At 38.1% G+C, this 27,875-nt stretch overlaps 2 protein-coding genes across 7 annotated transcripts in view; one reads left to right on the top strand and one right to left on the bottom strand.

The window, feature by feature from the left end:
• jak1 (Janus kinase 1) overlaps window positions 1-1,514 on the top strand; it is a 21,006-nt gene extending 19,492 nt beyond the window's left edge. For all 3 annotated transcript variants that reach the window (XM_058073795.1, XM_058073794.1, XM_058073796.1), the window contains exon 25: window positions 646-1,514. In XM_058073795.1, the coding sequence (XP_057929778.1) occupies window positions 646-765 (120 nt within the window). In that variant the 3' untranslated portion in view covers window positions 766-1,514. The remainder of the gene's footprint in view (window positions 1-645) is intronic.
• raver2 (ribonucleoprotein, PTB-binding 2) overlaps window positions 1,405-27,875 on the bottom strand; it is a 60,241-nt gene continuing 33,770 nt past the window's right edge. Inside the window, exons 6-17 of one of the 4 annotated variants that reach the window (XR_009129912.1) lie at window positions 21,135-21,255; window positions 18,849-18,931; window positions 18,671-18,769; window positions 17,146-17,257; window positions 16,234-16,583; window positions 14,902-15,010; window positions 14,640-14,821; window positions 13,580-13,684; window positions 13,330-13,428; window positions 11,579-11,779; window positions 8,686-10,706; window positions 1,405-6,851 (exon numbers count right to left, since the gene is read on the bottom strand). Coding sequence is in view for 2 of the 4 variants with exons in the window: in XM_058073797.1 (XP_057929780.1) it covers window positions 10,566-10,706; window positions 11,579-11,779; window positions 13,330-13,428; window positions 13,580-13,684; window positions 14,640-14,821; window positions 14,902-15,010; window positions 16,234-16,583; window positions 17,146-17,257; window positions 18,671-18,769; window positions 18,849-18,931; window positions 21,135-21,255 (1,602 nt within the window). In the remaining 2 variants the exon portion in view is untranslated. Of the gene's footprint in view, window positions 10,707-11,578; window positions 11,780-13,329; window positions 13,429-13,579; window positions 13,685-14,639; window positions 14,822-14,901; window positions 15,011-16,233; window positions 16,584-17,145; window positions 17,258-18,670; window positions 18,770-18,848; window positions 18,932-21,134; window positions 21,256-27,875 lie in introns of all 4 variants that reach the window. The other 3 variants (XM_058073797.1, XR_009129913.1, XM_058073799.1) reach the window with 3 other exon arrangements.

Raw genomic sequence — 27,875 nt, forward strand, 5'->3', positions numbered from 1 at the left:
AAAACAATTACTAAGAAAGCCCTCCCTCCCACCCTCCATACTACACACACACACACACACACACACACACAATCACACACAGTAGGGAGACATGGGATGGCACTGAGGATCAAGGAAACGCCACCTTTGGGGCCGTCCACACTGGGAGGAGCCGCTGGCACCCGGGCCCCCCGACTCCGACAGACAGGTGGACCCCCACATCAAAGGGAGGAACCCCCAGCCGGCCGGGTCGAAGGGACCCAAGGATGGCACCCCCTCAGCAGCCCCCGGTGTGGAGGACCCCCCTTGAGGAAACACTGTAGTTAAAAGCTAAAGACTAAAAGCATAAACTAGGACTAAAAACATAAGAAAAGTTAAAAAATATTAGTTAAAAGCCTGATTAAAAAGGTGTGTTTTTAATCTTTTTTGTTAAAAATAGAAGGTGGTGTACCACTGAGAACCATTCTTTAGTTTGGTTTGATTTGCATCAGGGCTCCCCCTGCTGTTGGGAAGTTGATGCATCATGTCTTTTTAAGGATTTGAATTCAGCTTGGTTTGGGGTGGGGGGGGGGAAATGTCTATCAGTCAGTAAATACTAAGTAACTAAACACTAAGAAAACTAACTAAGAAACTAAAATGTGTGTTTTGTTTTTTTTTCTCGTACAGTTGTACGACCTGATGCGCAAATGTTGGGAGCAAGCCCACGAGAAGAGAATCACCTTCAAGCAGCTCATTGACGAACTGACCACCATGCAGCAGCAGCACAGCCCTCCAAACGACCTTTGAACTGTGACGTGGAGCACACGCATCAGCATCTTCATCATCATCATCATCATACTGGGACACTCGGCCACGCTACTAACCATTACTGGCTTCAAGCTGACATTTAACTTTTACTATTAGGGGATGCTTTATAATGCGGCTTGCCCTTTGCCCATATGATAATCAATGCTGTTCAATAATCTATATCATGTTATTTTATATGACGCAAACGAGGCCATCTTACCAGTGGGGGATTTTTAAATGTTATTTTTTTTAAATCAGTGTCGGTCTTTTCTCTCCAGCCATGGAATGATGATATGTGACACTTTTATCATGGGAGTTTGATCCATTATCAGGTTTGCGATGAAGTGGTAAGTGATTCTCCATAAGGTGACAAGATGGCAATTATGGCATTTTTTTAATTTTTATTTTTTTTTAACCATTGATGTTGCAGGACTGAAAAAAAAACTGATGAGCTCCACCTTTCTGTTCACTTATGCGGCATTTCAAGCTCTCAGTTGACATGTATTTTATGCACTTATGTTACATTAATACTTGTATTATTACCATTTTATTACGCTGTATGCTAGAGAAAAGCTCTGAGGAGGCAACCCCCCTCCCTCGCAGCCCCTCCCCCAATGTGACAAAAACACAAACTTCAGTCTACATTTTAATTAGGAATGTAAAAGACAATTCCTTCAACTTAAAAAAAAAAAAACAGATAAATGTATCCATAGTTATACAATGGAAAAATAAATAAAACCCAAATCATTGTTGTCGTCGTCTTCCTTCTGTCAATCCAAAAGGCATGCCTACATTGCTCTAGAAATACTTTTATTCACAGTAAAACTATGCCAACGTGATGCTGTACAAAATATAGTAAAAATCTACAGTATCTAGCACATCAAAAGAAAAACAAAGCCATCCATTTGCAGGCGTAAAGCACAGACATTCGATTCCTTATTTAATGATGGATATCATTGTGCTCCAGCAAGTGGAATATATTTAGGATATGGCAAAGCACATTTCATGTATTGTGTAACACACTCACACACACACAAAAAATCACCCACAAAGTAACAGCAGATGAAGGAAACTATTTAATATCAATGTTACAAATCTAGTGGCATTATAATGAGATTTGGTTTTGGGGGTCACTTTAAGTGTGTTCATTTGGGGTCACACGATCCACAGGCAACACGGGAGGAATGGCTGCAAACGAAAGAAATGGCTGACAAAGCTGCAGGGGTAACACGATAACTCACGCATGACTCCCACTGTGGCACCAGACCAGGAATCAGACAGGCACTTTCTCGTCTGCTGAGTCAGCAGTTCTCATGCCATATATGTATGAGGATGGTCGGCCATTGAGTAGTTATGATGTGTCGCACTAAAGGACAAAAAGCTTGTCATCAATCCATCAAGGCTAGCTGATGTGGCTGATATTTGATTTAATGGGACTTAAGCTATGAAGGTAAATAATAATAATAATAATAATAATAATAATAATAATAATAATAATAATAATAATAATAATAATAATAATAATAATAATAATAATAATAATAATAATAATAAATATAATAAATATAATAATATTTAATAATAAATAATAAAAAATATTATAAAAATATTAGAAATAAAAAAAATAATAAAAATAATAATAAAATATAAAATAAAAAAAAAATAATATAATAATAAAAAAATAATAATGTTTGGAAATTTGAACATGAAGTTTTGAATTACACATTTTATGAATGATCACACAGATATTTTTATTAAGATATTTTTTAGCGTAAAAAATATATTATTAGTAATGACTTGATTCTTTTATGTCTCACATTTGTCGCATTTGCCAACAATGCGCCCCCTTCAACAAAATGGGGTGTTTTGTGTGTTCGGCCATAACACCGATCTCGTGAAACATTGAATGTTTGTCATTTGGGTCTACCGTACATTATAATAAATTATTATATTATACTATATATAATAACAACATAGCCATACAAAAGACGTAAACAAGCAAAAAAGCCAAAACGGACACAGAAGTCAGCTTTAAAAATGAAATGTGGACCGTGTTTCTATGATTGTTATCCATAATTATTATCCCGAGTAAATGAAGAGAATGGTGGATCAATGTAGGAACACATCATGGACCCCAAAAAAAAACTCACACCAGGATTTGCAAACCATCTCATCTGCTATTGCTTTTCACAGTGAGGGAAACTCGGTCAATTTGTTGAGCACAACAATAACTTCATAAAAGTATAGAAACCAGTTTTAGGGCCACACTGGAAAGAAAAAAAAGAAATACAGTCGTCCCTCGCTACATCGCGGTTGAAATTTCAAAGCTTCATGCTATCACGTTTTGGCTATTATTATTATTATATTATTATTATATTATTGTTTGCTTATTTTCTTGCTTATTGAAGCACTTTGAAGCATCAAAATGGTTAAATGAACTAAAATACAAATACAAGGCATTCAAAAGACACATTCAAATACGCGTTGTTGTGTAGTATTCTACACTGGTCACTAGGTGGCAGTAATGTTACTTTATTGTGACTTTTTATTGCAGCTTTGAATTATCTCATATATTTTCCCTGTAAATTTACAACTATTTTCTATTGAAATATTTAAAAAAATTCTCGTAAATTTACAACCTTATTGTAGTAAATGTTGGACTTTTTTCCTTGTCAAATTTCAATTATTTTATCATACATGTACAACTTTTTCGAGAAAATGTATTTCTTCATTAACAGAATGTTTAAACATTATTCTCGTAAATTTACAGTTTTTTTTCGTGTAAACAAATTACTTTTTTTGGCATAAATGTTCAATTTTTTCCTCGTAAATTTGCAAATATTTTCACATACATTTACAACTATTTTCCCATAAATGTATTCTCGGAATGTTTCAACTTTATACATTTACAACTTAATTCTTGAAATATTTTGTCTTTGTTTAAAACTTTATTTTCATAAACGTACAACGCTATCACGTTTTGGCTATTATTATCATATTGACACAAATGTTTGCTTATTTTCTTGCTTATTGAAGCACTTTGAAGCATCAAAATGGTTAAATGAACTAAAATACAAATGCAAGGCATTCAAAAGACACATTCAAATACGCGTTGTTGTGTAGTATTATACACTGGTCACTAGGTGGCAGTAATGTTACTTTATTGTGACTTTTTATTGCAGCTTTGAATGATCTCATATCAGGCACAATAATAATAATAATAATAATAAAAAGCTAAAACTCACTTCCTGTCCTCCTCACATCTGGAACACATTTATAGCAACACGGTCTTATTTACGTCTTAAATGGCTTATATTCTTGGATTATGTCTACTATATTGGTAATAATATTGGTCCTAAACAGGCTTTTCTATATTCCATTCATATTTTAGGAATTCACTTTTCATGGTATTTGGAGCCAATTCACCGTGATAAACGAGGGATTACTGTACAACTCAAAGAATAAAGTCATATTAATATACAAATAGAGTTGTAGTTATGAGCTTTTAGGTCGTATATTACTAAAGGAATCTTACAAGAAAATACTAAACAGCACTTTTTGATGAGTCATGAAATGCAAATGATGACTTCATTCTTGTAATATTCAAATGAGTACCGTATACTTCTTTTCAGCTTGGTCCTAATTCTCCTCGGAAGGAGTACTGTGTTACAAAGCTGTGCTTGAAATCACTGGTTCTCAAATAGTGGGGCGGGCGGGTACTAGTACCCCTGTGGGTACTTGAAGGCACTCCAGGGGGTACTTGAGATATTCAAATATATACAGTGGGGAAAAATATTTGGTCCCCTGCTGATTTGGTAGTAAGTTTACCCCCTTGTAAAAATAGAAACAATGACAAAAATGACAATAATACAGAAAAGCAAATGTATAAATCATTTTATCCACAGAGCATTATTATTAAATAATTGTATATGTATTTTTTACTTCAAGACCACTAATATGACGGAGTATAAGTGCCATCGTGAAAAACACACAAAAAAAGAGATTTTGAGAATAAAGTTGTGCATCCATGAGAAAAAAAAGTCATACGTTTATGAGAGTAAAAGTCATTAATTTATGAGAATAAAGTTGTAAATTTACTAGAATAAAGTCAGACATTTTGGAGAATAAAAATCGTAAACTCACAAGAATAAAAGTCATAAATTTCTGAAAATAAAGTCGCAAACTTTCTGGAATAAATCTTGTAAATTTACAACTTTCTTCTCAAAAATGTACAAAAAGAAGTACCAAGAGAAAAAAGTTGTAAATTCATGACAAAATTCTCAAATATGTACACCATTTTAATCTTTTTTTACTTTTTTCTCGTAAACGTATTACTTTTTCCTTAAAATACTACTATTTTTTTGTAATTTAATTACAACTTTATTTTACTTTTTACTTTTTTTCCTACTGTAAAAATTTTAAACTTTTTTTCTCACTTTTTATTGTAAATTTAAGACTTTTTTCGTAAATGTACAACATTTTTCTCATGAATTTGTGACTTTCTCATTATATTACAACTTTTTTTTTCTTGTAAACATATATATTTTTTTCACATATTTCAAGCCCTTTTCTCAGAAAATTAAGACTGTATTTTTCCCTGTAAATTTACAACTGTTTTCTATTGAAATAAAAAAAAATCTCGTAAATTTACAACCTTAGTCATAAATGTTAGACTTTTTTCCTTGTCAAATTTCAACTATTTTCTCATAAATGTACAACTTTTTCGAGAAAATGTATTTCTTCATTAACAGAATGTTTAAACTTTATTCTCGTAAATGTACAGTTTTTTTTCGTGTAAACAAATTACTTAAATGCCGTAAATGTACAACTTCTTGCAAATGTACGACTTTATTGTCATAAATGTTCAATTTTTTCCTTGTAAATTTGCTAATATTTTCACATACATTTACAACTATTTTCCCGCAAATGTATTCTCGGAATGTTTCGACTTTATACATTTACAGCTTCATTCTTGAAATATTTCGTCTTTTTTTAAAACTTTATTTTTGTAAACGTACAACTTTTTCTCATAAATGTATGCCTTTTTTTTACGACTTTATATTTTTTTCTTGTCAACTTCTTTCTTGTAAAAATTACGATTTTATTCTCGTAAATGTACGACTTTATACTTGTAAATGAACGCCCTTTTCACAGAGAATTACAACTTATTTTCTCGTAAATATACGACTTTTTCTTATCATGTATGACTTTTTTGATGACTTTATGACTTGTAAATTTACAAAATTTTTCCTCATAAATTTTCTACTTTATTCTCAAAATCTCAGAATTAGTTTACAGATGTTTACACAGTTTTAGACAATAAAATCAGATATTCTGAACAAAATATTCCACAGGGGGAACTTGACATGTTGAGAACCATTGATTTCAACGATAAAAGAATGAATATGATACATTCACCATCGTACAGCAGTCTTGGTTATTGCCAGGGTGGACGTAGCAAGCAAGTAATACTAAAGTAGCAAGCCCTCGTTCATTGAATAATTACAGTCGGACATGACACCAGTGTTATTAGCTCACAGCCAGCACAATAAAAGTTATGTGGACTAAAGTAGTAAGAAAAGTAAAAACATGTTTTTCTCATAAAGTCTTATTTGCTTTTGTAAAAGAAGGAAGTACATTTTTGCCTAAAAAAGACGATTCTAAGGTGCAGAAAAGTTGTGATGAGCATTGACTCCAGTGGGCTGGTCCAAAAAAAAAAAAAACACACTCGCCCTTCTCTTATTGCAGCAACATCAACTCAGCGTTGTGAAGTACCACGTAAAACAGTCATGTATGTAACACGTGTACATGTATGTACGTAACACTCATAGGTACACATGTCACTGCACACACACACAACTACACACAAACACAGCATGTGTTGCCCACCAATAAACCTCAGCTTGTTAAATAGCAGTATGGAAGAACCAGAGTACTACAGAGTACTACAGAGTACTGTATGTACAAAGTGGTTAGAGTACAATGACTTCATAAAGAGCAAGTCAAGCTCCAAAAAACACCTACCAAAGAAAAAAACACTCCAGCATAAGCGGCAAATACAAACTTCTAAAGTAAATGTATAGTCCCTGCAAGACAAGATGGAAAAAAAAACAATATTGATATGACCTTTGACCTATGACTTCCTGCAGGGTTCCTACTGTAGTTGGACAAAAATAGAAGTCAGCTTTCAAAACAATACCCTAGATAGTGCTAGTATTGGTTTGTATTCACATCCTTTGTTTTCAATACCAGTGTTTCCCATTGGCGGTGGCCCGCCACAAATACATTAGGACTGCCACAAATACATGTTCGCCCGAGATCATAAACCAAATCTAACGCACATGGTGTACAAAAGGATAAGAAGACAAAGTAGAAGGGGATCAGTGTTGCCAACTTTAGCAAGTATTAAGACTTGCTACATTAGCGGTTCTCAACTGGTTTGGCTGCAGGATCCCCCTTAATGGGAAGCGGTCTACCAGATATCTTATTTTTAAAGCAGGGCTGTCCAAAGCACCATTTTTGTAAACTGACCTAGGTACAGTCTAAAAATACCAATGAACAAGAACATTAAAAAAAACAACAAAATGGGGGAAAAATTGCAGTAATTTTAACTATTAAGCAAGTAATATTAGAAAAATTTATACATTTTATAAAAAAAGAAAAAAACATAAAATTGCAATTTTAGGAAATTTCAGTTAATAAAGTCCAAATATGAGAATAAATATGTAATATTGCATGAAAAAAGGTATGAGAAAAACAGCAAAAAAGTGCACATTTTTGACTAATAATATGCTCTGACACAAATAACAAATCTGAGATGCTGGCTGTTGTTTCTTTAAATATGAAAAACGTCTTTGCATATCGACAGGAAATGGATTGGTTTTCAAAACATGTAAAAGTGGCCCCGCATCCTTTGGGTTTTGAATATGCAGGCCTCAGTGGGAAAAACTTTGGACACCCCCGATTTAAATAGACTGCAACACAACGGAAGATAATGCCTCTCTATTTACGACGTGCTCTTCTCCAGCAGATATCTGCAGCTGGGTGTAGGTTGGACATCCCCATTTGATGTCATTCACCCCCAACTCAAGCTTGACAAGGACATCAGATCAGTACATTATTATTATTATTATTCATTTTCTACCACATTTCCTCACAAGGGTCGTGGGGGTTGCTGGAGCCTATCCCAGCTGTCTTCGGGCGAGAGGCGGGGTACACCCTGGAGAAAACCCACGCATGCACAAGAATAACATGCAAACTATACACAGAGATGGCCGAGGGTGGAATTGAGGAATTGAACCCTGGTCTCCTAGCTGTGAGGTCTGCGCGCTAACCACTCGACCACCATGCAGCCCTATTATCATTATTATTATTGTTTGTTGTTTATTATTATTATTATTTTGCCCAGGCAAAGACCCACCAATTGAGAATCACTGCTCTTCTACTCTAGTCTTATGATTTATACGTCATTGCCAATTGTGCGAATTCCGTGGCTACACCACAAATAGATTACAGTCCTGTGGGAAACACTGATGTCAAAATATTTCGACTATTGTACATTTCAATAAGCTCTGTCTGCTGCAGATGAGTAGAATTGGCCCATTTTTTCAAAAGAATAGCCCGTAGCATACATTTAAATAAACAAGGATTGGAAGAACCCAGACCTAAATCCAATAGAAACTCTATAGGGTGATCTGAAGATGACTAAAGGCTGTGGGAGTCACTTTGTAGGGACTACGCTAACGTTAGCTTACAAATATACAACATACAACAAAAGCAAACATTTTCATTGGTGTGTTATACAAGCTGAGCGACATCCTTTATAGATATAAATACATACAGTATATAGTGTCTGTTACACATGGCTTGGTAGGTGGTGTATGACACTGTAGTATATATACACAAGTACAGTATACTTACTGACTACACGCTTTCATTCACGGTGAGAAGCTCTTGTAAGCCAACGCAACTCAGGGCTCTTATTGGTCCATGCCCTGTTTCCTGATGTCCTCCCAGTGTTGGGATAAAAAAATGGCTGACACTTCCTACAGATACAGCATAGGCACACTCATTAACACGCACATTCAAATTGTCTATTTATATAAGAGGACGTAAGGGAATGACAGGTTGGACTATAAGGTTCAAGGTTCAAGTCGGACGACAGTGTATAAGTACGTACATAAATATTGTTTTTTCTACAGGATATCCAAACCTTTCTAGCAGAAAATCATAGATGATATTTCATATTCGGTGTACCAATCCATGTAGGTATAATAAGATGTTATATATATTTTACAAAAAAACAGCCTGCATTTCAGCTTAGTAATATACTGTAGGTGAAAAAGCGTATTACAATATTTTTCTCCTTTTTTTGCCTGGGCTTTTCCATTTTTGTGGTTTCCCCTCTCAATAATTTATTCCCATAATATTTCGACTTCATTCTCATAATATTATAACTTTTTTCCAACATTTAAAACTTCATTATTTGTTTTGTTTCTCATAATAATCTTCAATATGTCTCTATTACTACTGTATATAGCCTCTAAAAATTACATATTTTCTGACTTTATGTTCATAAAATGACAATTTATTCCCTTTAAGAGAACACATTTTCTCGCAATATTATGACTTAATTCTCGTAATATCATAAATTTAACCACAACCAAATTTTCCAAAATTTGCAACTTCATTCTTGCTTTTTTGTTTCTTATTAATTTTAAAATGTGAGAAAATATTTTTTTTCAATTTTATGCTTTGGAAAAAAATTCCTCAGAATATTTAAAACTTCATGATTTGTTTTGTTTCTCATAATAATCTTAAATATGTCCCTATTACTACTGTATATAGCCTCTAAAAATGACATATTTTCTGACTTTATGTTCATAAAATGACAATTTATTCCCTTTAAGAGAACACGCTTTTCTCGCAATATTATGACTTAATTCTCGTAATATCATAAATTTACCCAACCTAATTTTCCAAAATTTGCAACTTCATTCTTGCTTTTTTTGTTTCTTATTAATTTTAAAATGTGAGAATTTTTTTTTTTAATTTTATGCTTTGGAAAAAATTTCCTCAGAATATTTACAACTTCATGATTTGTTTTGTTTCTCATAATAATCTTCAATATGTCTCTATTACTACTGTATATAGCCTCTAAAAATGACATATTTTCTGACTTTATGTTCATAAAATGACAATTTATTCCCTTTAAGAGAACACATTTTTCTCGCAATATTATGACTTAATTCTCGCAATATCATAAATTTACCCACAACCAAATTTTCCAAAATTTGCAACTTCATTCTTGCTTTTTTCGTTTCTTATTAATTTTAAAATGTGACAAAATATATTTTTTTAATTTTATGCATTGGAAACATTTTCCTCAGAATATTCCGACTTTATTCTCACTTCTTTTCCCGTAAGATGACTATTTTTTTTTTCCTAATATTGTAACTTTATTCTTGCAAAATGACTGCTTTTATATTTTTAGTTTTTGCTGCTGTTTTCTTGTTTAACCATGGGCCACACTTTGGACACCCCTGCATTATGTCAGACTTGCACAAGGTAATACTAGTATAGTTGACAATCTGACCCCCCCACAAAAAAAACCCCTCAACAATTTAGTTAGGTGTTAAGGCTTGAACGCGACAAAAGCAAATATTAAATAGAAGTATTGTGGTGTGCTCCTACATGAGCCATCTATTGCGCCTAAAAGATTGGTACAGCCACAAAAAAGCCACTAGAGGGAGCTGTGACCACAGACCCCCGAGTGAGAGTCTGAGAGGGTTTGCTTCATCCTAGAGCCTCTTTCTCTTGAAATAGTCAGCATACTGCCCCCCAAGGCCTTGGGAGTGCTGCCCAATGTAGCCACCATCTGATGATGTCACGTCCTGCACTGCCAACTGGGGGTACTCCCTCTTATGGCCCCGGGTCTGATTCTACAGAGCAGGAGAAGAGGACGTCCATTAGAGGCAAGTGTTTATTTGACAAATATAAAAAAAAAATAGTAAGTAATTCTTTATATAATTAATAGTTTCTATATGACATTACATGGAATGCATTTCTGATATTTTATTTCTGTGATTTGTGTTGACAAAGAGAGGGAAATAATGCAAACATCCTGTGTTTGTGTGTTTTGGGTTAACAGCCCGCTAGCAGGGTTTAGCAGTATTAAGCGAGGCCACAATGGGCGGTCTGTACAAACAAATGGAAATCTCTTTAGAGACAGTGCTGAGCTCACGCTTCTGCATCCTGTCTCCCATCATCATCATTGTTGTCTGAAAAGGTCCACCCCTTCTGTCAGCTGTTTTTTTTAAAGTTATAACGTTAAAAGCAGACCAGACGAGTGAGAAACAGCAGCACCAGCATCGGCTCAGGCAATAATGGAGTCCTGCTCTCTGTAAAAGCTACTTTAGTGAAACCACTTTGCAGCTCATATTGCACGACTGCGGATGCATTGGGATGTCGACGTTCCGCGATACACTCATGTTAACATGAGAAAAAAGTTGAAATCAAATTGGATCCTCAACCCTGCTTATTTACAGACAACCAGCAATGAAAACACGATAGACATAATAAAGTCCACTACTGGTTCATTTTTAAGCAAACAAGACTGTTCTAGTCTATTTATAGATAGATAGTAGATAGTGTTTTCTCCATTGCCACCAAGTAATAGTGCCCGCTAATATCAGAGCTAGGTACAAGATGAAATGTTTGTCTTTTTTAAATGTAATAAAGTTCCAAGAACGACCCAAACATACATGTCACTGTCATGAGCGTTCCATGTGGATCCTGCTGCTCTTCTACTCACATAATAGTAGGTGTTCCAATCTGTGGCGGAAGCGTGTGGGTGCGTGACGGGACTTGACGTGGCCGCCGCTGGGTGTGGCGCACCAATGAAGCCGGGCATTAGAGGCAGGGTGCCATAGGCTGGCAGCACGGCGGCAGGCGGTAGGACAGCCGGGGGAGGAGCCACGCCATTGTTGACAGCATGCAGGGAGACGCCTAGAGACTTATATACATCGACTTCCTGTTTAAAATACACTTCCAAATATAATATCATGTATGAGATCCCCGTCAACAGCGGCTTACCCCCACTTGGTTCCGTGAGCCCAGCTCTAGTCAGATTTTGGTCGATGCGGGTAAACAATAAAAGTAAACAATTTGGCTTCAGAAAACAATATGCGTTCAAAAGAGTAATACGTCTGCATCTGCGTTCCAGAACCAAGTGGAGGGTAAGTCAATGTGGAAGCACTACACTGCTGATGAGGATGCCATACTACTTCATGTCAAAAAATCTGAACTGTTCCTTTAACATAATAAAATGTAATGTGGCGGAATGCCGGAATCAGATACACGCTGTCCAACTTTTATACTTAAAAATGAGCTACTCAGGTTTATTCATTCATTTTCTACCGCTTTTCCTCACGAGGGTCGCGGGGGGTGCTGGAGCCTATCCCAGCTGTCTTCAGGCATGAGGCGGGGTACACCCTGGACTGGTCGCCAGCCAATCATAGGGCACATATAGACAAACAACCATTCACACTCACATTCATACCTATGGACAATTTGGAGTCGCTAATTAACTTAGCATGTTTTTGTCATGTGGGAGAAAACCGGAGTACCTGGAGAAAACCCACGCATGCACGGGGAGAACATGCAAACTCCACACAGAGATATCCAAGCGGGATGTATGTCTGCGCTTGTGATAAAGCGTACAAAATCATAAAGAATCATTTAATTTTTTTTCATGATTTGGACACGTTTTGATTTGCCTATTACCATTTTCAGCTTTAATATGCCAATTTTTTACCCAATCATGCTGGCCTGTGTGAAATGAACAAACAAGTGAATTTTCATCAAGTAGGATTGAATAGTAACTAGAAAAGCACTTGTTATTCACACCAAAATAATAATCCTGCATTCAAGTCTTTCATATTTTGTAGAACCTTTTTGAAACTTGTCTTGTATTTTTTTTTCAAGTGTTCTGACCATTTTTTGTGGAGTTATATACCCAAATGGGGAAAAAGGTGATATCTTGCAATCCTTTAAAAAATCGGATACAGATGGTGATCTGGTTATGATCTGATTTCCAACAATTCCTGAAAATTTCATCCAAATCCATTCATTCATTCATTTTCTACTGCTTTTCCTCACGAGGGTCGCGGTGGGTGCTGGAGCCTATCCCAGCTGTCTTCGGGCATGAGGCGGGGTACACCCTGGACTGGTGGCCAGCCAATCACAGGGCACATATAGACAAACAACCATTCACACTCACATTCATACCTATGGACAATTTGGAGTCACCAATTAACCTAGCATGTTTTTGGAATGTGGGAGGAAACCGGAGTACCCGGAGATGTGCAAACATGCAAACTCCACACAGAGATGGCCGAGGGTGGAATTGAACCCTGGTCTCCTAGCTGTGAGATCTGCGCGCTAACCACTAGACCGCCATGCCGCCCCAAACCAGTTTATAATGAACTCAAAATAATAAGATGCGATTTTAATTACATTTTAAGACAGTAAGTATCAGAAAGAAGTGTGTGTGTGTGTGCATACCTTGTTGGCATAGGCCTGCGCCGCTGTGGACTGAGAGTAGTACTGAGTGACTGTCTGCATATAGGAATTGTAATCACCATAGTTGGAAACCGGTGGAACCTTGAAAACAAGAAGACAAACAGCTAAACATATTGTCATGAAACTCTCACAATACTTCAAACCACCATACATTTTTTATATATGACTGATTTGACGTGGAACTACTACAATACAAAAGTACAAGGCAAATGCAAATGAGTGTGTGGGTTACCTGTGTGTGGTCCTTGTTGTAATCAGTGGCTGTGCTTTCCTGCGGTGTTGCAGAGCTGTATCCTTGTGCTGTTTGGTAGTGCTGGTACCACTGCTGCATGGCTTCCTACACACCACACCGTCATACAAATGCAATCACTGGAAGCTGAGTGGCCGGAAAGTGCATTTGTCATCATGCGTAGGACTTTTCCTTGTTGTTGTTGTTGTCATTATTTTTCATAGGTAATGGTAATGGTTTGATTTCATTTGAACATGCATCAGATTACAATTGAATACATCACACAATCAGTTCACAGTTCCACATGTCCAAAAGGAGTAGGAAGAAGCAAAGCTTATTAAATCCTACCCCTCCATTTGGTACTTTTACAATCAGTAACTGTTACATTTGTTCACTGCCTGCTTTCCATAATACAATTTAAGTTTTTTTTTTTTTTAAATAATGCACCTCGTATCGAAGTACAAGGTGATTTGACCATCCAATGACATAATGTGTACCATAGTAAGTGTCAATATATTGATATATATAGCACATCATGACTGGTTCAAGACTCTTCATCTTTGTATTTAGCAAACATCAACTGCTTGTATTGTTTCTTGAATTGGCTCATCGTTGTGCATTGTTTGAGGGTCTTACTCAATCCATTCCATAGTTTGATTCCACATACTGAAATGCTATGGCTTTTTAACGTAGTCCTAGCATATAAGTGTTTCAAATGTACTTCTTCCCTGAGATCATATTTCTCCTCTCTTGTAGAGAAGTATTGGATGACATTTTTAGCTAATTGGTTATTTTTAGCCTCATGCATTATTTTAGCTGTTTGAAGATGAACTATATCAACAAGTTTAAGTATTTGTGATTTTAGAAATAAGGAGTTAGTATGTTCTCTGTAGGCGGCATTATGAATTATCCTTACTGACCTTTTTTTACAGTACATTTAGCGAGTGAAGATTACAACTGTTAAAGAATGAGGAATCGTTGGTCTGGATGAGCGAGTTGTAATTAAAATTTTTTGAGGCAAAGAAACATCAGTTGGTGCATTTTTGTGTTCATGTTGCAGTACCTGTGTGTATGCCTGGTTGTACTGGCTGTAGTCAGTGGAAGCATCAGTGCTGTATGGGGTTGTTGTGGGAGCGGCTGCACTGTGGGAGAAGGAGCCACTACCCTGGGAGACAATGGGGGCCGATGTGTTGCTGTACATAGCCGAGCCGGGCTGCCCTCCCTGGGGTTTACTGCCCAGAGACCCTGGGGAATAATGAAATCAACCAAATGCGAATACACGGCAGAGTACAATTTATACGCATATCATTTGTATCTGTTTTTACCTTGCAGAACCATCCCTGGCATTACGCTGGCCAGATTAAGGTAAGGATTAGAGGGCAGTCTGACATCTTTAGGCGGGTCTCCGAGCAGAGAACTCTGACCATTGCTTACCTGAGAAGACATATGTGACATTTATAAATACAATGAAATGCAATACTAGTTGGTGCACTACATACTGCACTAATGTTACCTTGATTGACAATGATTTTATTGAGCCTTAGGAGGCTCTGTGAACCTGAGAGGATTGTGCTCTGTTAATTACATTCTAATCACACTCACTAATCACGCTATTCTCTTCATTAAGAAAGAAAAAAAACTTTACAAGAGGTAGCCCTGGGATTGGACCGTGTTCCCCTAAGAAATAGAGTGCTGTGATTTTCTCTGCACACCGAATGAGGATGTTAGCAGCTTTTCATTTCGAGATATAGGCGAGCACAGGCGGCAGACAGGGTGGCTGCAGGAAAACTGACAGGTTGTTTTATTTGTGCCGCTAAATGGGCCAAGAGAGCAGGACGCAGATGGGATCCAAACTTAAAGGTTAATACAATATACCAAAAGGACAGAAACCCAAGTTTTGAACACTCTCCTAGTCATTCACACAGTATGTGTGTGTGTGTGTGTGTGCGTGCGTGTGTGTGTGTATTCCTGATAAGTAAGAACGAGAAACAGTGTGCCAACTGAAAAATCAATCATCAATCAACCATCCAAAAGCATTTAAGTATAATTAATTAATTTATTCATTTTCTATCGCTTATCCTCACAAGGGTTGCGGCGGTGCTGGAGCCTATCCCAGCTGTCTTTGGGCAAGAGGCGGGGTACACTCCGGACTGGTGGCCAGCCAATCACAGGGCACATATAGACAAACAACCATTCACACTCACATTCATACCTATGGACAATTTGTCGCCAATTAACCTAGCATGTTTTTGGAATGTGGGAGGAAACCGGAGTACCCGGAGAAAACCCACGCAAACTCCACACAGATGGCCGAGGGTGGAATTGAACTCGGTTTGCCTAGCTGTGAGGCCTGCGCACTAACCACTAGTCCGCCGTGCAGATCAAGTATAATTAATTACTATATTTTAATTCATTATGTTTGATGTTTCCATACAAGGATACAACAACAGTCGAACCTCAGTTTTTGTAAGCCTTGGTTTTGCATGAGAAGCACAAAGAGGTAATGATGCAACTCCTTAATAGAAGAGAACATGTTTGGTGCAGATTAAAGTATAAAAATGTCAACAAGGTGGCAGAAGTCCACATGATGACAAACTGTATTAACGACGTTCCACTGTACATAGCACATGGTATGTGGTGGCGTTGGTTTCTCTCACCAGGCTGGCTTGTGTGGAGCCATCTGTACCGCTGTGATGCCCCATGGATGGATAAACTCCTCCTGGGGGTTTAGGTGGAGCTGTACCCAAGCCTGAGTTACTGAATCCCAAAGAGTAGTGCTGTCCCTGAAGTACACTCCCTGCAGGGACGGGCTGTCTATCACCAGAGCTGGTGGAGGAGGAAGAAGAGGTGGCGGAGGACGAAGAGGAAGCTGAAGTTGTGCAGATAGATTGGATGGCATTTGGTTTTCCTCCGTCAGCTCGAGGTTGGAGATAGGACATCACACCTGCTGCTGACACCACCACTGCGGCATTGTGGGTTGATGCCGGCATAGGCTCCTGGCCTAATTCTGTTGGTGAAATAGTTAGGGAAAAAATGAAAAAAAAGTGAGGACAATAGTCACAGCACAGTATCCTACATTTAATGATAATAAACATACAAACGAAAGGCCATGTGAAATCAGACATGCACACCAACAAAGATCTACACACCCTTAATCACATGGATGTATTCCAATATTGCTGAGGCAAACGACATCCTCGCTTCTTACAAACCCGCAAGGCACGTGCACTGATGAAAGACTTGCATTATAATACCAAAATGGATGCACACCGACACACAGGCCAAGCTTTTTGCACACAGAATCCATCTCAAAACCTTCAAAGTCTTAAAAGATGCTGCCAAATAAAGTGATAATGTCTTCATTTTGTATTGTTTAATTGCAAGAAAGAACATTATGTTATTGCGACAGTTTGTGGATCAATCAAAAGCTACATAATACTGAAGAAAAAAAAATCAATAAACAGATTTTAAAAATATGTATTTTGTACACCAACAAATTTTAATTTGTTTGTAGTAATTACACCAAGACTTTAATCAAGGGTTTACGGATGAATTGCAAGTCTGCTGACCTGAGGGAGAGTCTCCCAGGAGGCCTTTGCCAAGTGTTACCAGGCCTGGAGGCCGCAGAGGTAATGCTTTCTGTATCAGCAACCTTGATGGATCTCCCAGAAGGCTGGAGGCCTGAGGAAGTGGAAGGGGAAAGTTAACAGACACAAAAAAAAAATAATCTGCAGAGTCTGGCAGGGATAGACAAGCACCTCTTTGTCTGCATGTACAAGTTCATAAAGCAGAAATACAACCAATCTTCAACTCCAAAATATTAAATGTCTTTCTGTCATAGTCTAAAAATACATGCATTCCCGCTTGGGTATCTCTGTGTGAAGTTTGCATGTTTCTCCATGCGTGGGTTTTCTCCGGGTACTCCAGTTTCCTCCCACATTCCAAAAACATGCTAGGTTAATTGGCGACTGATCACTAGGCATCAGTAATGTTACATTACCTTAGATTACATTCTATGAAAAAAGGTTCTGCATTGTGTGTGGAAGTGGTACATTTTCATTTCTTACTTTGTTACTTTATTAACTCTGTTTGAAATCCTTCTTAAGTATAAACAATTAAATTGGAGGCTAACATGTTGGTAGCTCTCTCATGTCCCGGCAGTGACCCAGATTTTATGTTTTAACTATTTTATTGTTTATTTTGTTTATTTTATTGTTGTTTTATTGGTTGTTTTATCCGTTTGTATTCAAAATAATCTGAATGGATCTGAATGGATTTGGGGCGGCACGGCGAGTGGTTAGCTCGCAGACCTCACAGCTAGGAGACGAGGGTTCAATTCCACCCTCGGCCATCTCTGTGTGGAGTTTGCATGTTCTCCCCGTGCATGCGTGGGTTTTCTCCGGGTACTCCGGTTTCCTCCCACATTCCAAAAACATGCTAGGTTAATTGGCGACTCCAAATTGTCCATAGGTATGAATGTGAGTGTGAATGGTTGTTTGTCTATATGTGCCCTGTGATTGGCTGGCGACCGGTCCAGGGTGTACCCCGCCTCTTGCCCGAAGACAGCTGGGATAGGCTCCAGCACCCCCTGCCACCCTCGTGAGGATAAGCGGTAGAAAATGAATGAATGAATGAATGGATTTGGATTAAATTTTCAGGAATTGTTGGAAATCAGATCAGAACCAGATCACCATCTGTATCCGATAATTTTTTAAAGGATTGCAAGATAGGACCTTTTTCCCCATTTGGGTATATAACTCCACAAAAAATGGTCAGAACACTTGAAAAAAACAAGTTTCAAAAAGGTTCTATAAAATATGAAAGACTTGAATGCAGGATTATTATTTTGGTGTGAATAACAAGTGCTTTTCTAGTTACTATTCAATCCTACTTGATGAAAATTCACTTGTTTGTTCATTTCATACAGGCCAGCATGATTGGGTAAAAAAATTGGTATATTAAAGCTGAAAATGGTAATAGGCAAATCAAAACGTGTCCAAAACATGAAAAAAAAAAAGAAATGATTCCTTATGATTTTGTATGCTTCGTCGCAAGTGCAGACATACATATGCACTGTACACACAAGTGTCTTACGCTGCTGATGCACTTGTCCTTGATGTGTAATAGCTGCTGCTGAGCCAGCTGCATGTGCAAGAGGTTCTGAAGAACGAGTCCATTGCCAAGCATGGCCCTCTGAAAGGTAAAAGGAAGCCCGTGTTTTAACACACACACACACACACACTAAACAAGCAGAGGTTGATGTGGTTGCCACCTGATGCGCTTTTCCAAGCGTAAGAAGAGCTGTGGTCAGTGGAGGTCTCAGGAATGGCAGATGGGCGTGACGACCGTACTTCCCTGAAAATCACATGCGTTGTATTCATTTACATGCAAATTTCCCCACTGAGGGACGAATAAAGGCATATCTTATCTTAGGCCTATCTTATATTTATTTTAACAATGGGCTACATGGACTACAATAATAATAAGAATATTGTTAATACCTCGCAGACAGCATCAATCAAATGTCAGCATTATTATCTTGGTAAGGTTGTTTGGTACGGGTCTTGTACCTTATAATGATTGACAACACAATTTCTCACTTTATTTCGACAATAAACAAAGTCCTCCAGCCCTGTATGAATGTGCGAACCACATGTGAGGAGCTTCAAAGCTAATGCTATCTTCCTCCAGAATAGGTAGAGAAAGTTTAACATTTAATCAAGTCCTAATTTTAGACCTTAATTGTGCGTGCTCTTCCTCAAAGAGAGCTCCCCCACCACTCATCATCTCATCTTCCTGTTCTCATTTGTCCCGCTAATGTCACGCAATTTCATGTTAATACCTGATTAACTATTAATCAAATAACGAAGGCCTCCGTAGGGCGAGCAGATCCTTCTCTCGGCCTTTGATTATCTTTCTAGTTCCTTGAAGCAAACGATTTCAGAACAGAACTCCCTCCGTCATGAATTGTAGAAGATTCTTCATATAGAGCGTGTTGCTTTTAAGTTACAACCTGTCATTTCCGCAACAATATGGGAATTGCTTTCAACAATGCTGTGATGCACAACATGATCAAATCCTTGTGAGACTTTGGAAGAGTTTAATTAGTGTAGAAAAGCAATTGTTTGACAAAGAAACTCTTAAAGGTCCGCTAGTTTGATTCTCAGCAGGTTTTAATTGCCATTCATAGTCCACCGAGATTCGGGAAAAACTGTGCAGTTGCGATCATGCATTGTTTGTCTGAGGGTAAGATCAACTTTATGTAGTGCAGTACTTTTTCAAATATCATTGTATTGTATCATGCCAACTTTGTACATATTTTAACTCTCGTTCTCACAACATGATTCTGACTTGTGCTGGACAACGTTACAGGGAGGCAGATGGCTGAGGGCATTCCTTCATTTTATCAATGAATATTTTATTGGCCCTATGTTCTCATGTCATTTCTCAAAAGTAGGCCGCTGAGAAAGCGTTCGCTCCTAAAGCGCCAACATTTGATCCAAGCAGACTAACCAGTGCTGCTTATTACTTGTGTAACTGAACACCATTATGCATTTTTTCAAAGATCTGTCTAGTTTGCACGTGCATGCGTGCACATGTGCACATGTGCATGTGTTACATTTCCCTTCAACTCCTGCACGGTAAAAAGCTACATGCTTTTTCACTTCCTGTTTGCTGCGGAACGTGTTATTACATGAGACACATGCATGCCGAGCTCTTGTCAAATGCACCTTGCGGTTGTTTTTACGTACTAAACATGATCTCTTCTATTGTGTAGTTCCGTCATCACCTCTTTTTTTACCTCTAGTGCAAAAAAAAGCAAAAGACACACAGTATAAATACGTATTTGGTAGCGAATTAGTTGATATTTTGACTTTTTTCTTGTAAAATTATAGCTTTTTTTTCCATTTCTGTTGTTTTTTTAAATAATCAAAAAATTTCAACTTTTTTCATGGACATTTTCTTCTTGTAATTTTGACTTTATGCCCATAACAACTTGACTTTATTGTTGCAACTCTTTTTTTTTTTGCAATTTTTTTTTATTTTGTTTTTATAAAAACTTTATTTGTTGTTTTTTTAATAATTCAACTGTATACTAGTAAAATGCAAATTACTACTTATTTTCTTCATATTTCAACTTTGTTCTTGTAAAGTTACTGCTGAACTTTACATTTTTGTTGTTTTTTTTGTTTTCTTGTTAAATTATATTCTTAAAATGTGCCATGGGCCACTAAAAAAAAGAGCCGTGTGCCCCCGAGCCACAGTTTGGGACTACTGGTTTTGTTCAACAATGTATAGTACTGTGTAAAAATCTATGGCCATGATCATATGTGTTAATTTAAGCTCATTTAAGTTACAATGATAATGTATGTATATTTTATGCTCCTCATATGAGTTGTGTTTTGTGCTAACTATTCTGCTGAAATACCAGCCAATAGCCAACATCATCCATCTTCACTTCACTCAGTGGTCTTTTACGGCTGTCAATATGAATTTACCACAGTGGGTCACGGTATTGGGATTGAACCCTGATGAGCGCTTCACTTCATGCTCTCACCTCCTCTTTTCCCAGTGTGATAAGGTCTCATGAGGATTTGCAAAGCGGCAGGATTTGTCATACTGGTCAACAGCTGAGCTAGGTTCGGCTCCGGTAGCAGCCCCTTCCTGTTACTTAGAATCTGCAGGAAAACAATCAAATCAACACATAAACACAGAGGTACATGACGATGAAGAGATGAAGATGAAGAGCGCGGGTCAAATGATGCTGTTTGTTTGATGTTATCATTCAGGGGCCCCTGGTGGTTGTTGTAATGATTACTCTCATTTACATCATCAGGATGTGTCTGCCATGTCAGCGGAGAGGAGATGATTTTGGGAACATCAAGAGGAAAAAAAAAAGGCATACTGTATAACACGAGACAGAGAGCTGGAGGCGGAGACAGGAGAAACAAGGAGGTAAAAAGAAAACGTGTGATATGCATTGAATCATAATAATCATAGTTTTGACACTGAAAAGGACTAAATATAAACCACCGGTTGACCATATTGGCTCATATTTTTACTCTTTTTGAACAAGGCTAGAAATGGATAAGTGGAAAACTGTAGAGCCCACAACTACAGACGCACAAAAAAGAAGACACGTCAGTGTGAATTGGCTGTACACTCATAAATGTCTACTTTTAGAGTCCTTTGTTGAAAAACCACTCCAGGTCTTAATATAAACACCTGCAGCATAAACAGTTGCCGGCTGGCGTATTAGCATCTCTTGCCCCGAACCAAACTACAGTCTCTTTCAGTAGGGCTGTGCTGGCCTGTTTTTTTTATTACTGCCAATTATGAGATCAGGTGTTTGCAATAGCATCTCGGGGGGGTGCGAAAATTTTTTTAATGTAGCTGTCACGCTTTGCAATTGTACTAACTCCGACTTAAAATAAGTGTCAGATGTCACCGTTCTTATTTGTTATCATCAGCCCTAATGGTGCTTTCACACTGAGCACTCTGTACTATGCTCACGTACTGTTTTTTCTGCTTGGATTTAGTTGTCTTTAATCAATCAGGGAATCTAGAAACCACCAGCCTGACATCTGAACCACTGATTTTCATTGTCTTTACATTAGTATGCTTTATTTCCGTTGGTCTATTTTAATGATGTTTATTGTATTTAACAGATAGTAGTTTTTCAGTCAAACTACAAAAAATGACTCGGTTTGCGCAAATGTGCTTTATATTACAATTTTGTGTTTATGGAAGGGATTCATTAGATTTACATTATTTCTTCGGGGAAAAATGTATTAGGTTAGAGCATGTTTTGGTTAGAGTCGGTCCTTCTGGAAGGGATTAATGATGCTGACTAATGTTCGACTGTACAGTACATCCTGATTGAAGGGTGTTATTAAGATATTTGGTTTTTATTGTTTGCTTTATTCATAATTATACCTTTTTATGCATAATTGTATCTTTTAGTTATTATGCCATATCAAGTAATACCAGAGAGCAGTAAAGAATATAGAGTGATTTTTGGTCGCGGACAAATTTTGCTTTATTGAGTATTGGCTTTAATGAAATTTAATCAGGCATTAATGAAATCCTATTAAGTCATGACTTCCCCGGGCAGATCATCTGTGTGTACTGCGATTCCAACGAGAATTATACTTCTTTCTAGTCTGTCTTGGAGCCATGGCTCAAGTGACTTTGGCTCAAGTCAACCTTGTTTCCACTCTGTCACGTCCCAAAGAGAGAACATCACTAACAGGGATGAAATGGGTTTGACTCTGGCCTGTCACAATGAGTGGAAGGGAGTCACAAGCACACAAAGTGTGCTATCTATCTAGCGTGTATCTGCATGTGTGTGCAGTGTATGTGAATGACAACGAAAGACTGAGCGAGAGTATCATTCAAGGGACACAGCAACAAGATTTTTCTCATTTCAGTTCTTTCTTTCGGAGAAAATGTCAGCATGCATCAGCCTGCTTGGCTACTGGCATAAAATCCAGACACATGCCTGCCCACACACACACACACACACACACACACACACACACACACGCACACTTTCACAGACTAGGGACGTAAAGAAGCTGCGAAGAAGGGAAAGGCGAGAGGCACTGCGTAAGGAGGCGGAGGAAGCCATCTGGTGCTTGGCGTTCACAATCACATTGCTTAAGTGAAGGAATAAGAGAATCGCCTCAGAGGAAAGCTCTAGCTGAGAGTGGATGTTGATCTTTTTCTGGATGTCAGATGTTTGTTTTGTCTTTGCACACATTCACTAAAATAAACCTGAAGCAGCCTTAGGGTACCTGACTGATGTCACAACTCTCAATCCATGGTACCCATGAGTGCTGATCGCATAATCCCTTCATCTGTTCTGGGAGTTTTAAAAAAAAAATTATGTTTGGTCGTCATTGCCAGAGTGGAATATTTCGGACTAATTTCATCCTGGTAAAAGCGCTCGGTTTGACAGTGCTGCTGCAGGGGGACTGTAAGAGGCGCTTAGCCAGCAAATTATTAAGAACATCTTTTTTCTTTGCAAAAGCTGAAGTGTTCTCACATGCTGGACCTCAAATGTGGATGTACGTTCACCATATTTTGTTTTGTTTGTACATCATGAAAGTCATCAAAGTACATCATGCACATAGTACAGTTGCTTTGTGTCCTGACACAGACCATGTTGATCCAGGTGCATCTGGCAATCACTTATCCGTGGTATCAGCGTATAGCGTACAGGGTCTTGCCAAATAACCCATCAAGATGTTACCAATTGTCCTGCCTGGGATTTGAACCCTGGTCCCCCTATCAGCGGTGTTACCCATCTGGGCTGTCATGGAAAGACAAGCTAATGGCAAAAAACACTAACAAATTCAGTCATTCATTCATTTTCTACCGCTTTTTCCTCATGAAGGTCGCAGGGGTGCTGGAGCCTATACCAGCTGTCTTCGGGCGAGAGGCGGGGTACACCCTGGACTGGTCGCCAGCCAATCACAGGGCACACATAGACAAACAACCATTCACACTCACATTCATACCTATGGACAATTTGGAGTCGCCAATTAACCTTGCATGTTTTTTGGAATGTGGGAGGAAACCGGAGTACCCGGAGAAAACCCACGCATGCACAGGGAGAACATGCAAACTCCACACAGAGATGGCCGAGGGTGGAATTGAACCCTGGTCTCCTAGCTATGAGGTCTGCGCGCTAACCACTAGACCACCGTGCCGCCCCACTAACAAATTGAAAGGCCTAAAAGGGCTGACCTGGGGAAAACATACCAGTGGCTGTAAAAGGCTGGACAGAGGCACTAATCATGGCAGCACAATAGAAGCGGGGGTCTACCACATGAACGGGACCTCAGGTGCGGGATGTGCAAAGAATCCCCGGTGCAGTGGAGCATAGCACAGCACAGCACAAACAAGGCATATATAGAGCAACATAACCAGGTAGCAGGTTCTTCAGGCCGCTGAGCTGCAGCCTGGGGGGGTGCACTGTTGCTGCACTGTTGTCTATAGCAGTGATTTTCAACCTTTTTTGAGCCACGGCACCTTTTTTTTACATTGGAAAAATCTTGTGGCACACCACTAACCAAAAATGTTACAAAATGTCACCATGACCTCACACGTGCATCAATAAGTCTACCGGAGGAACAAGGTAGGTGTTGCCACACGGACCAATATTACATTGCTCTGCCAGTCTTTACACCACAGACACTCGACAGTAGCTACGTTTTTACATGACGGGTTTTTCTCTTTCCGAATGACCTTTCGGGAAACAATGGTATCCATAGAAAGGAATATTCCAATCTTTTGTCTACATGCGCCAAAAAAATCAAACAGAATAGTCAATGGGGCATGCCGAGTAAAACGTAAACACCAACATCACGTGATACCGGCTTCCCTGAGTTTTTCTTTCACTTGTCGGAATAACTCTGTATTGCCAGTTTTTCATCTGTCCAGTCTTGAAATTTAGTTTGAATCAAAAACTTTGCTTAGTCCAGTGCCGATTGCTGGCCTCCATTTTTAAAACTGATGAACGTCTGGATCTGCGTGTTACGTCATATCTGAGCATGCGCTGAAAGAACGCACCCGGGATAAATTTAAACAGGAAAAGATCAAATTCAATCTTGCTAATATTTTATAATTAAACTCAGGACATGTTTTATATAGATATATATTTTCTTTTTTTAATAAAACTGCACTTGTGAATGGCGTATAGAAGGGTCTAGATTCTGTTTCACAGATGGCGCTAATGCATACGAAAGCTGCTTGCCAACCGCCAATAAACAACAGAAGAAGAAAAACACCACGAAGAAGAACGCACCCTGACAACTTTCCGTTTGAGCGGGTACAAGATACCTCAATCGGATTGGTTAAAGGAATAATTCCATCCCTGTTCAATTCTTTCCGTTTGAGCAAATAAACCAAATGCAATTAGAATATTTGGGAATATTTGGGCTATTGACATAATATTTGCAAATGATGATTAATCAATGTTAACTATAAAAAGTGATATTGGATAATTCCTCACGGCACACCTGACGGTTTCTCAAGGTACACTAGTTGAAAATCACTGGTCTATAGTGTGTATGGTGTTTCTCTTGGAGATAAATAAAGTATCCATCTATCTTCAGTAGTGGGAAATGGTTGACTTGCTCCATAAAGTTCTCCCTCCATCGACTGATGCAGCACTGTCCTTAACGAAGTGACTGTGCTGGTGTGTGCTCACTTTCACTTGGCGAAGGAGGTTAATGAGCTGCCTCAGGTTGTTGTTTTAGGAAGCGATCTCGAGGGCAGATGCTCTACTGTGCCAGACAATTTCTCTACCCTGACAGGTGAACACATTATGTTGGGCGTTGAGTTGGTGATAGTGGTGCATATCACAGACTGTTCTTCGGGTCACTTGGGACATGCAGGGCTACTTAGGAGCTGGTCTGTTTTTTTTAAGTGTTTGCCAGTGCTTGGATATCTCAGGCAAACCTGTAACCATGTGCATGTGAACTGTGGTGTTTTGAATAGTCTATTTGTATTTGTTGCTACTATTTTTCGTGTATATGTAGGCTCATCTGCTGGTGAGTATTTAAGTATTTGGGCATGCTGTGAATAGAGGTTTATTTCGGGCGGCAGGAGACAGTTGGGGAGCCTACTCAAGACTATAGAGCTCTAATTATCACGTCAGGGCTTCACTGTCATGAAGCTGTATTGTAGGGGATACCACAGCTATAGGACTTTCTTATTCACTGAAATTTTCAGCGTGTGTATTGTTTTGAAAATACTATTAAGTTACCAATATCGTGCATTTTCCTTTAAGCAAAATGTACATATTGCTGGCCTAAATTAAGCATTTTCAAACATAAAGAAGACACATTCAAAGATGTAATATGTAGTATTGTACACTGGTAGCCACTGCAGGAAGTACCCTGTCCAGGAATGCATGAATATATGTTATCTCTTCTTTATGTGTAAAATGTCTTTTTTCTCTTACTATGTCTACTATCTAAGAATGTAAGAGTGACTGTAGGGGTGTTACCTCCTGCCTGGAGGGCTCTAATAATGTTAAAAAAAACATATTTAGGAGATTCATAATAGGTTTATCAGACCCTGATAAGTGAATTTGGATTCACTTCATTCGGATTCCTTATCCACTGAAATTTTCAGTGTGTGTATCGTTTTGAAAATACCATTAAGTTTAAAATGTGTAAAATATCTTTTTTCTCTTACTATGTCTACTATCTAAGAGTGTAAGAGTGACTGTAGGGGTGTTACCTCCTGTCTGGAGGGCTCTAATAATGTTTAAAAAAAACATCTTTAGGAGGTTCATAATAGGTTTATCAGACCCTGATAAGTGAATTTGGATTCACTTCATTCGGATTCCTTATCCACTGAAATTTTCAGTGTGTGTATCGTTTTGAAAATACCATTAAGTTTAAAATGTGTAAAATATCTTTTTTCTCTTACTATGTCTACTATCTAAGAGTGTAAGAGTGACTGTAGGGGTGTTACCTCCTGTCTGGAGGGCTCTAATAATGTTTAAAAAAAACATCTTTAGGAGGTTCATAATAGGTTATCAGACCCTGATAAGTGAATTTGGATTCACTTCATTCGGATTCCTTATCCACTGAAATTTTCAGCGTGTGTATCGTTTTGAAAATACCATTAAGTTACTAATATCGTGCATTTTCCTTTAAGCAAAATGTACATATTGCTGGCCTAAATTAAGCATTTTCAAGCACAAAGAAGACACATTCAAAGATGTAATATGTAGTATTGTACACTGGTAGCCACTGCAGGAAGTATGCTGTCCAGGAATGCATTAATGTATGTTATCTCTTCTTTATGTGTAAAATGTCTTTATTCTCTTACTATGTCTACTATCTAAGAGTGTAAGAGTGACTGTAGGGGTGCCTACTCAAGACTATAGAGCTCTAATTATCACGTCAGGGCTTCACTGTCATGAAGCTGTGTTGTAGGGAATACCACAGCTATAGGACTTTCTTATCCATTGAAATTTTCAGTGTGTGTATGGTTTTGAAAATACCATTAAGTTACCAATATCGTGCATTGCAAAATGTACATATTGCTGGCCTAAATTAAGCATTTTAAGCATAAAGAAGACACATTCAAAGATGTAATATGTAGTATTGTACACTGGTAGCCACTGCAGAAAGTACCCTGTCCAGGAATGCATGAATATATGTTATCTCTTCTTTATGTGTAAAAAGTCTTTTTTCTCTTACTATGTCTACTATCTAAGAGTGTAAGAGTGACTGTAGGGGTGTTACCTCATGTCTGGAGGGCTCTAATTATGTTA

This window comes from Doryrhamphus excisus, chromosome 5 (assembly GCF_030265055.1).
Source record: "Doryrhamphus excisus isolate RoL2022-K1 chromosome 5, RoL_Dexc_1.0, whole genome shotgun sequence".
Lineage (NCBI taxonomy): Eukaryota > Metazoa > Chordata > Actinopteri > Syngnathiformes > Syngnathidae > Doryrhamphus > Doryrhamphus excisus.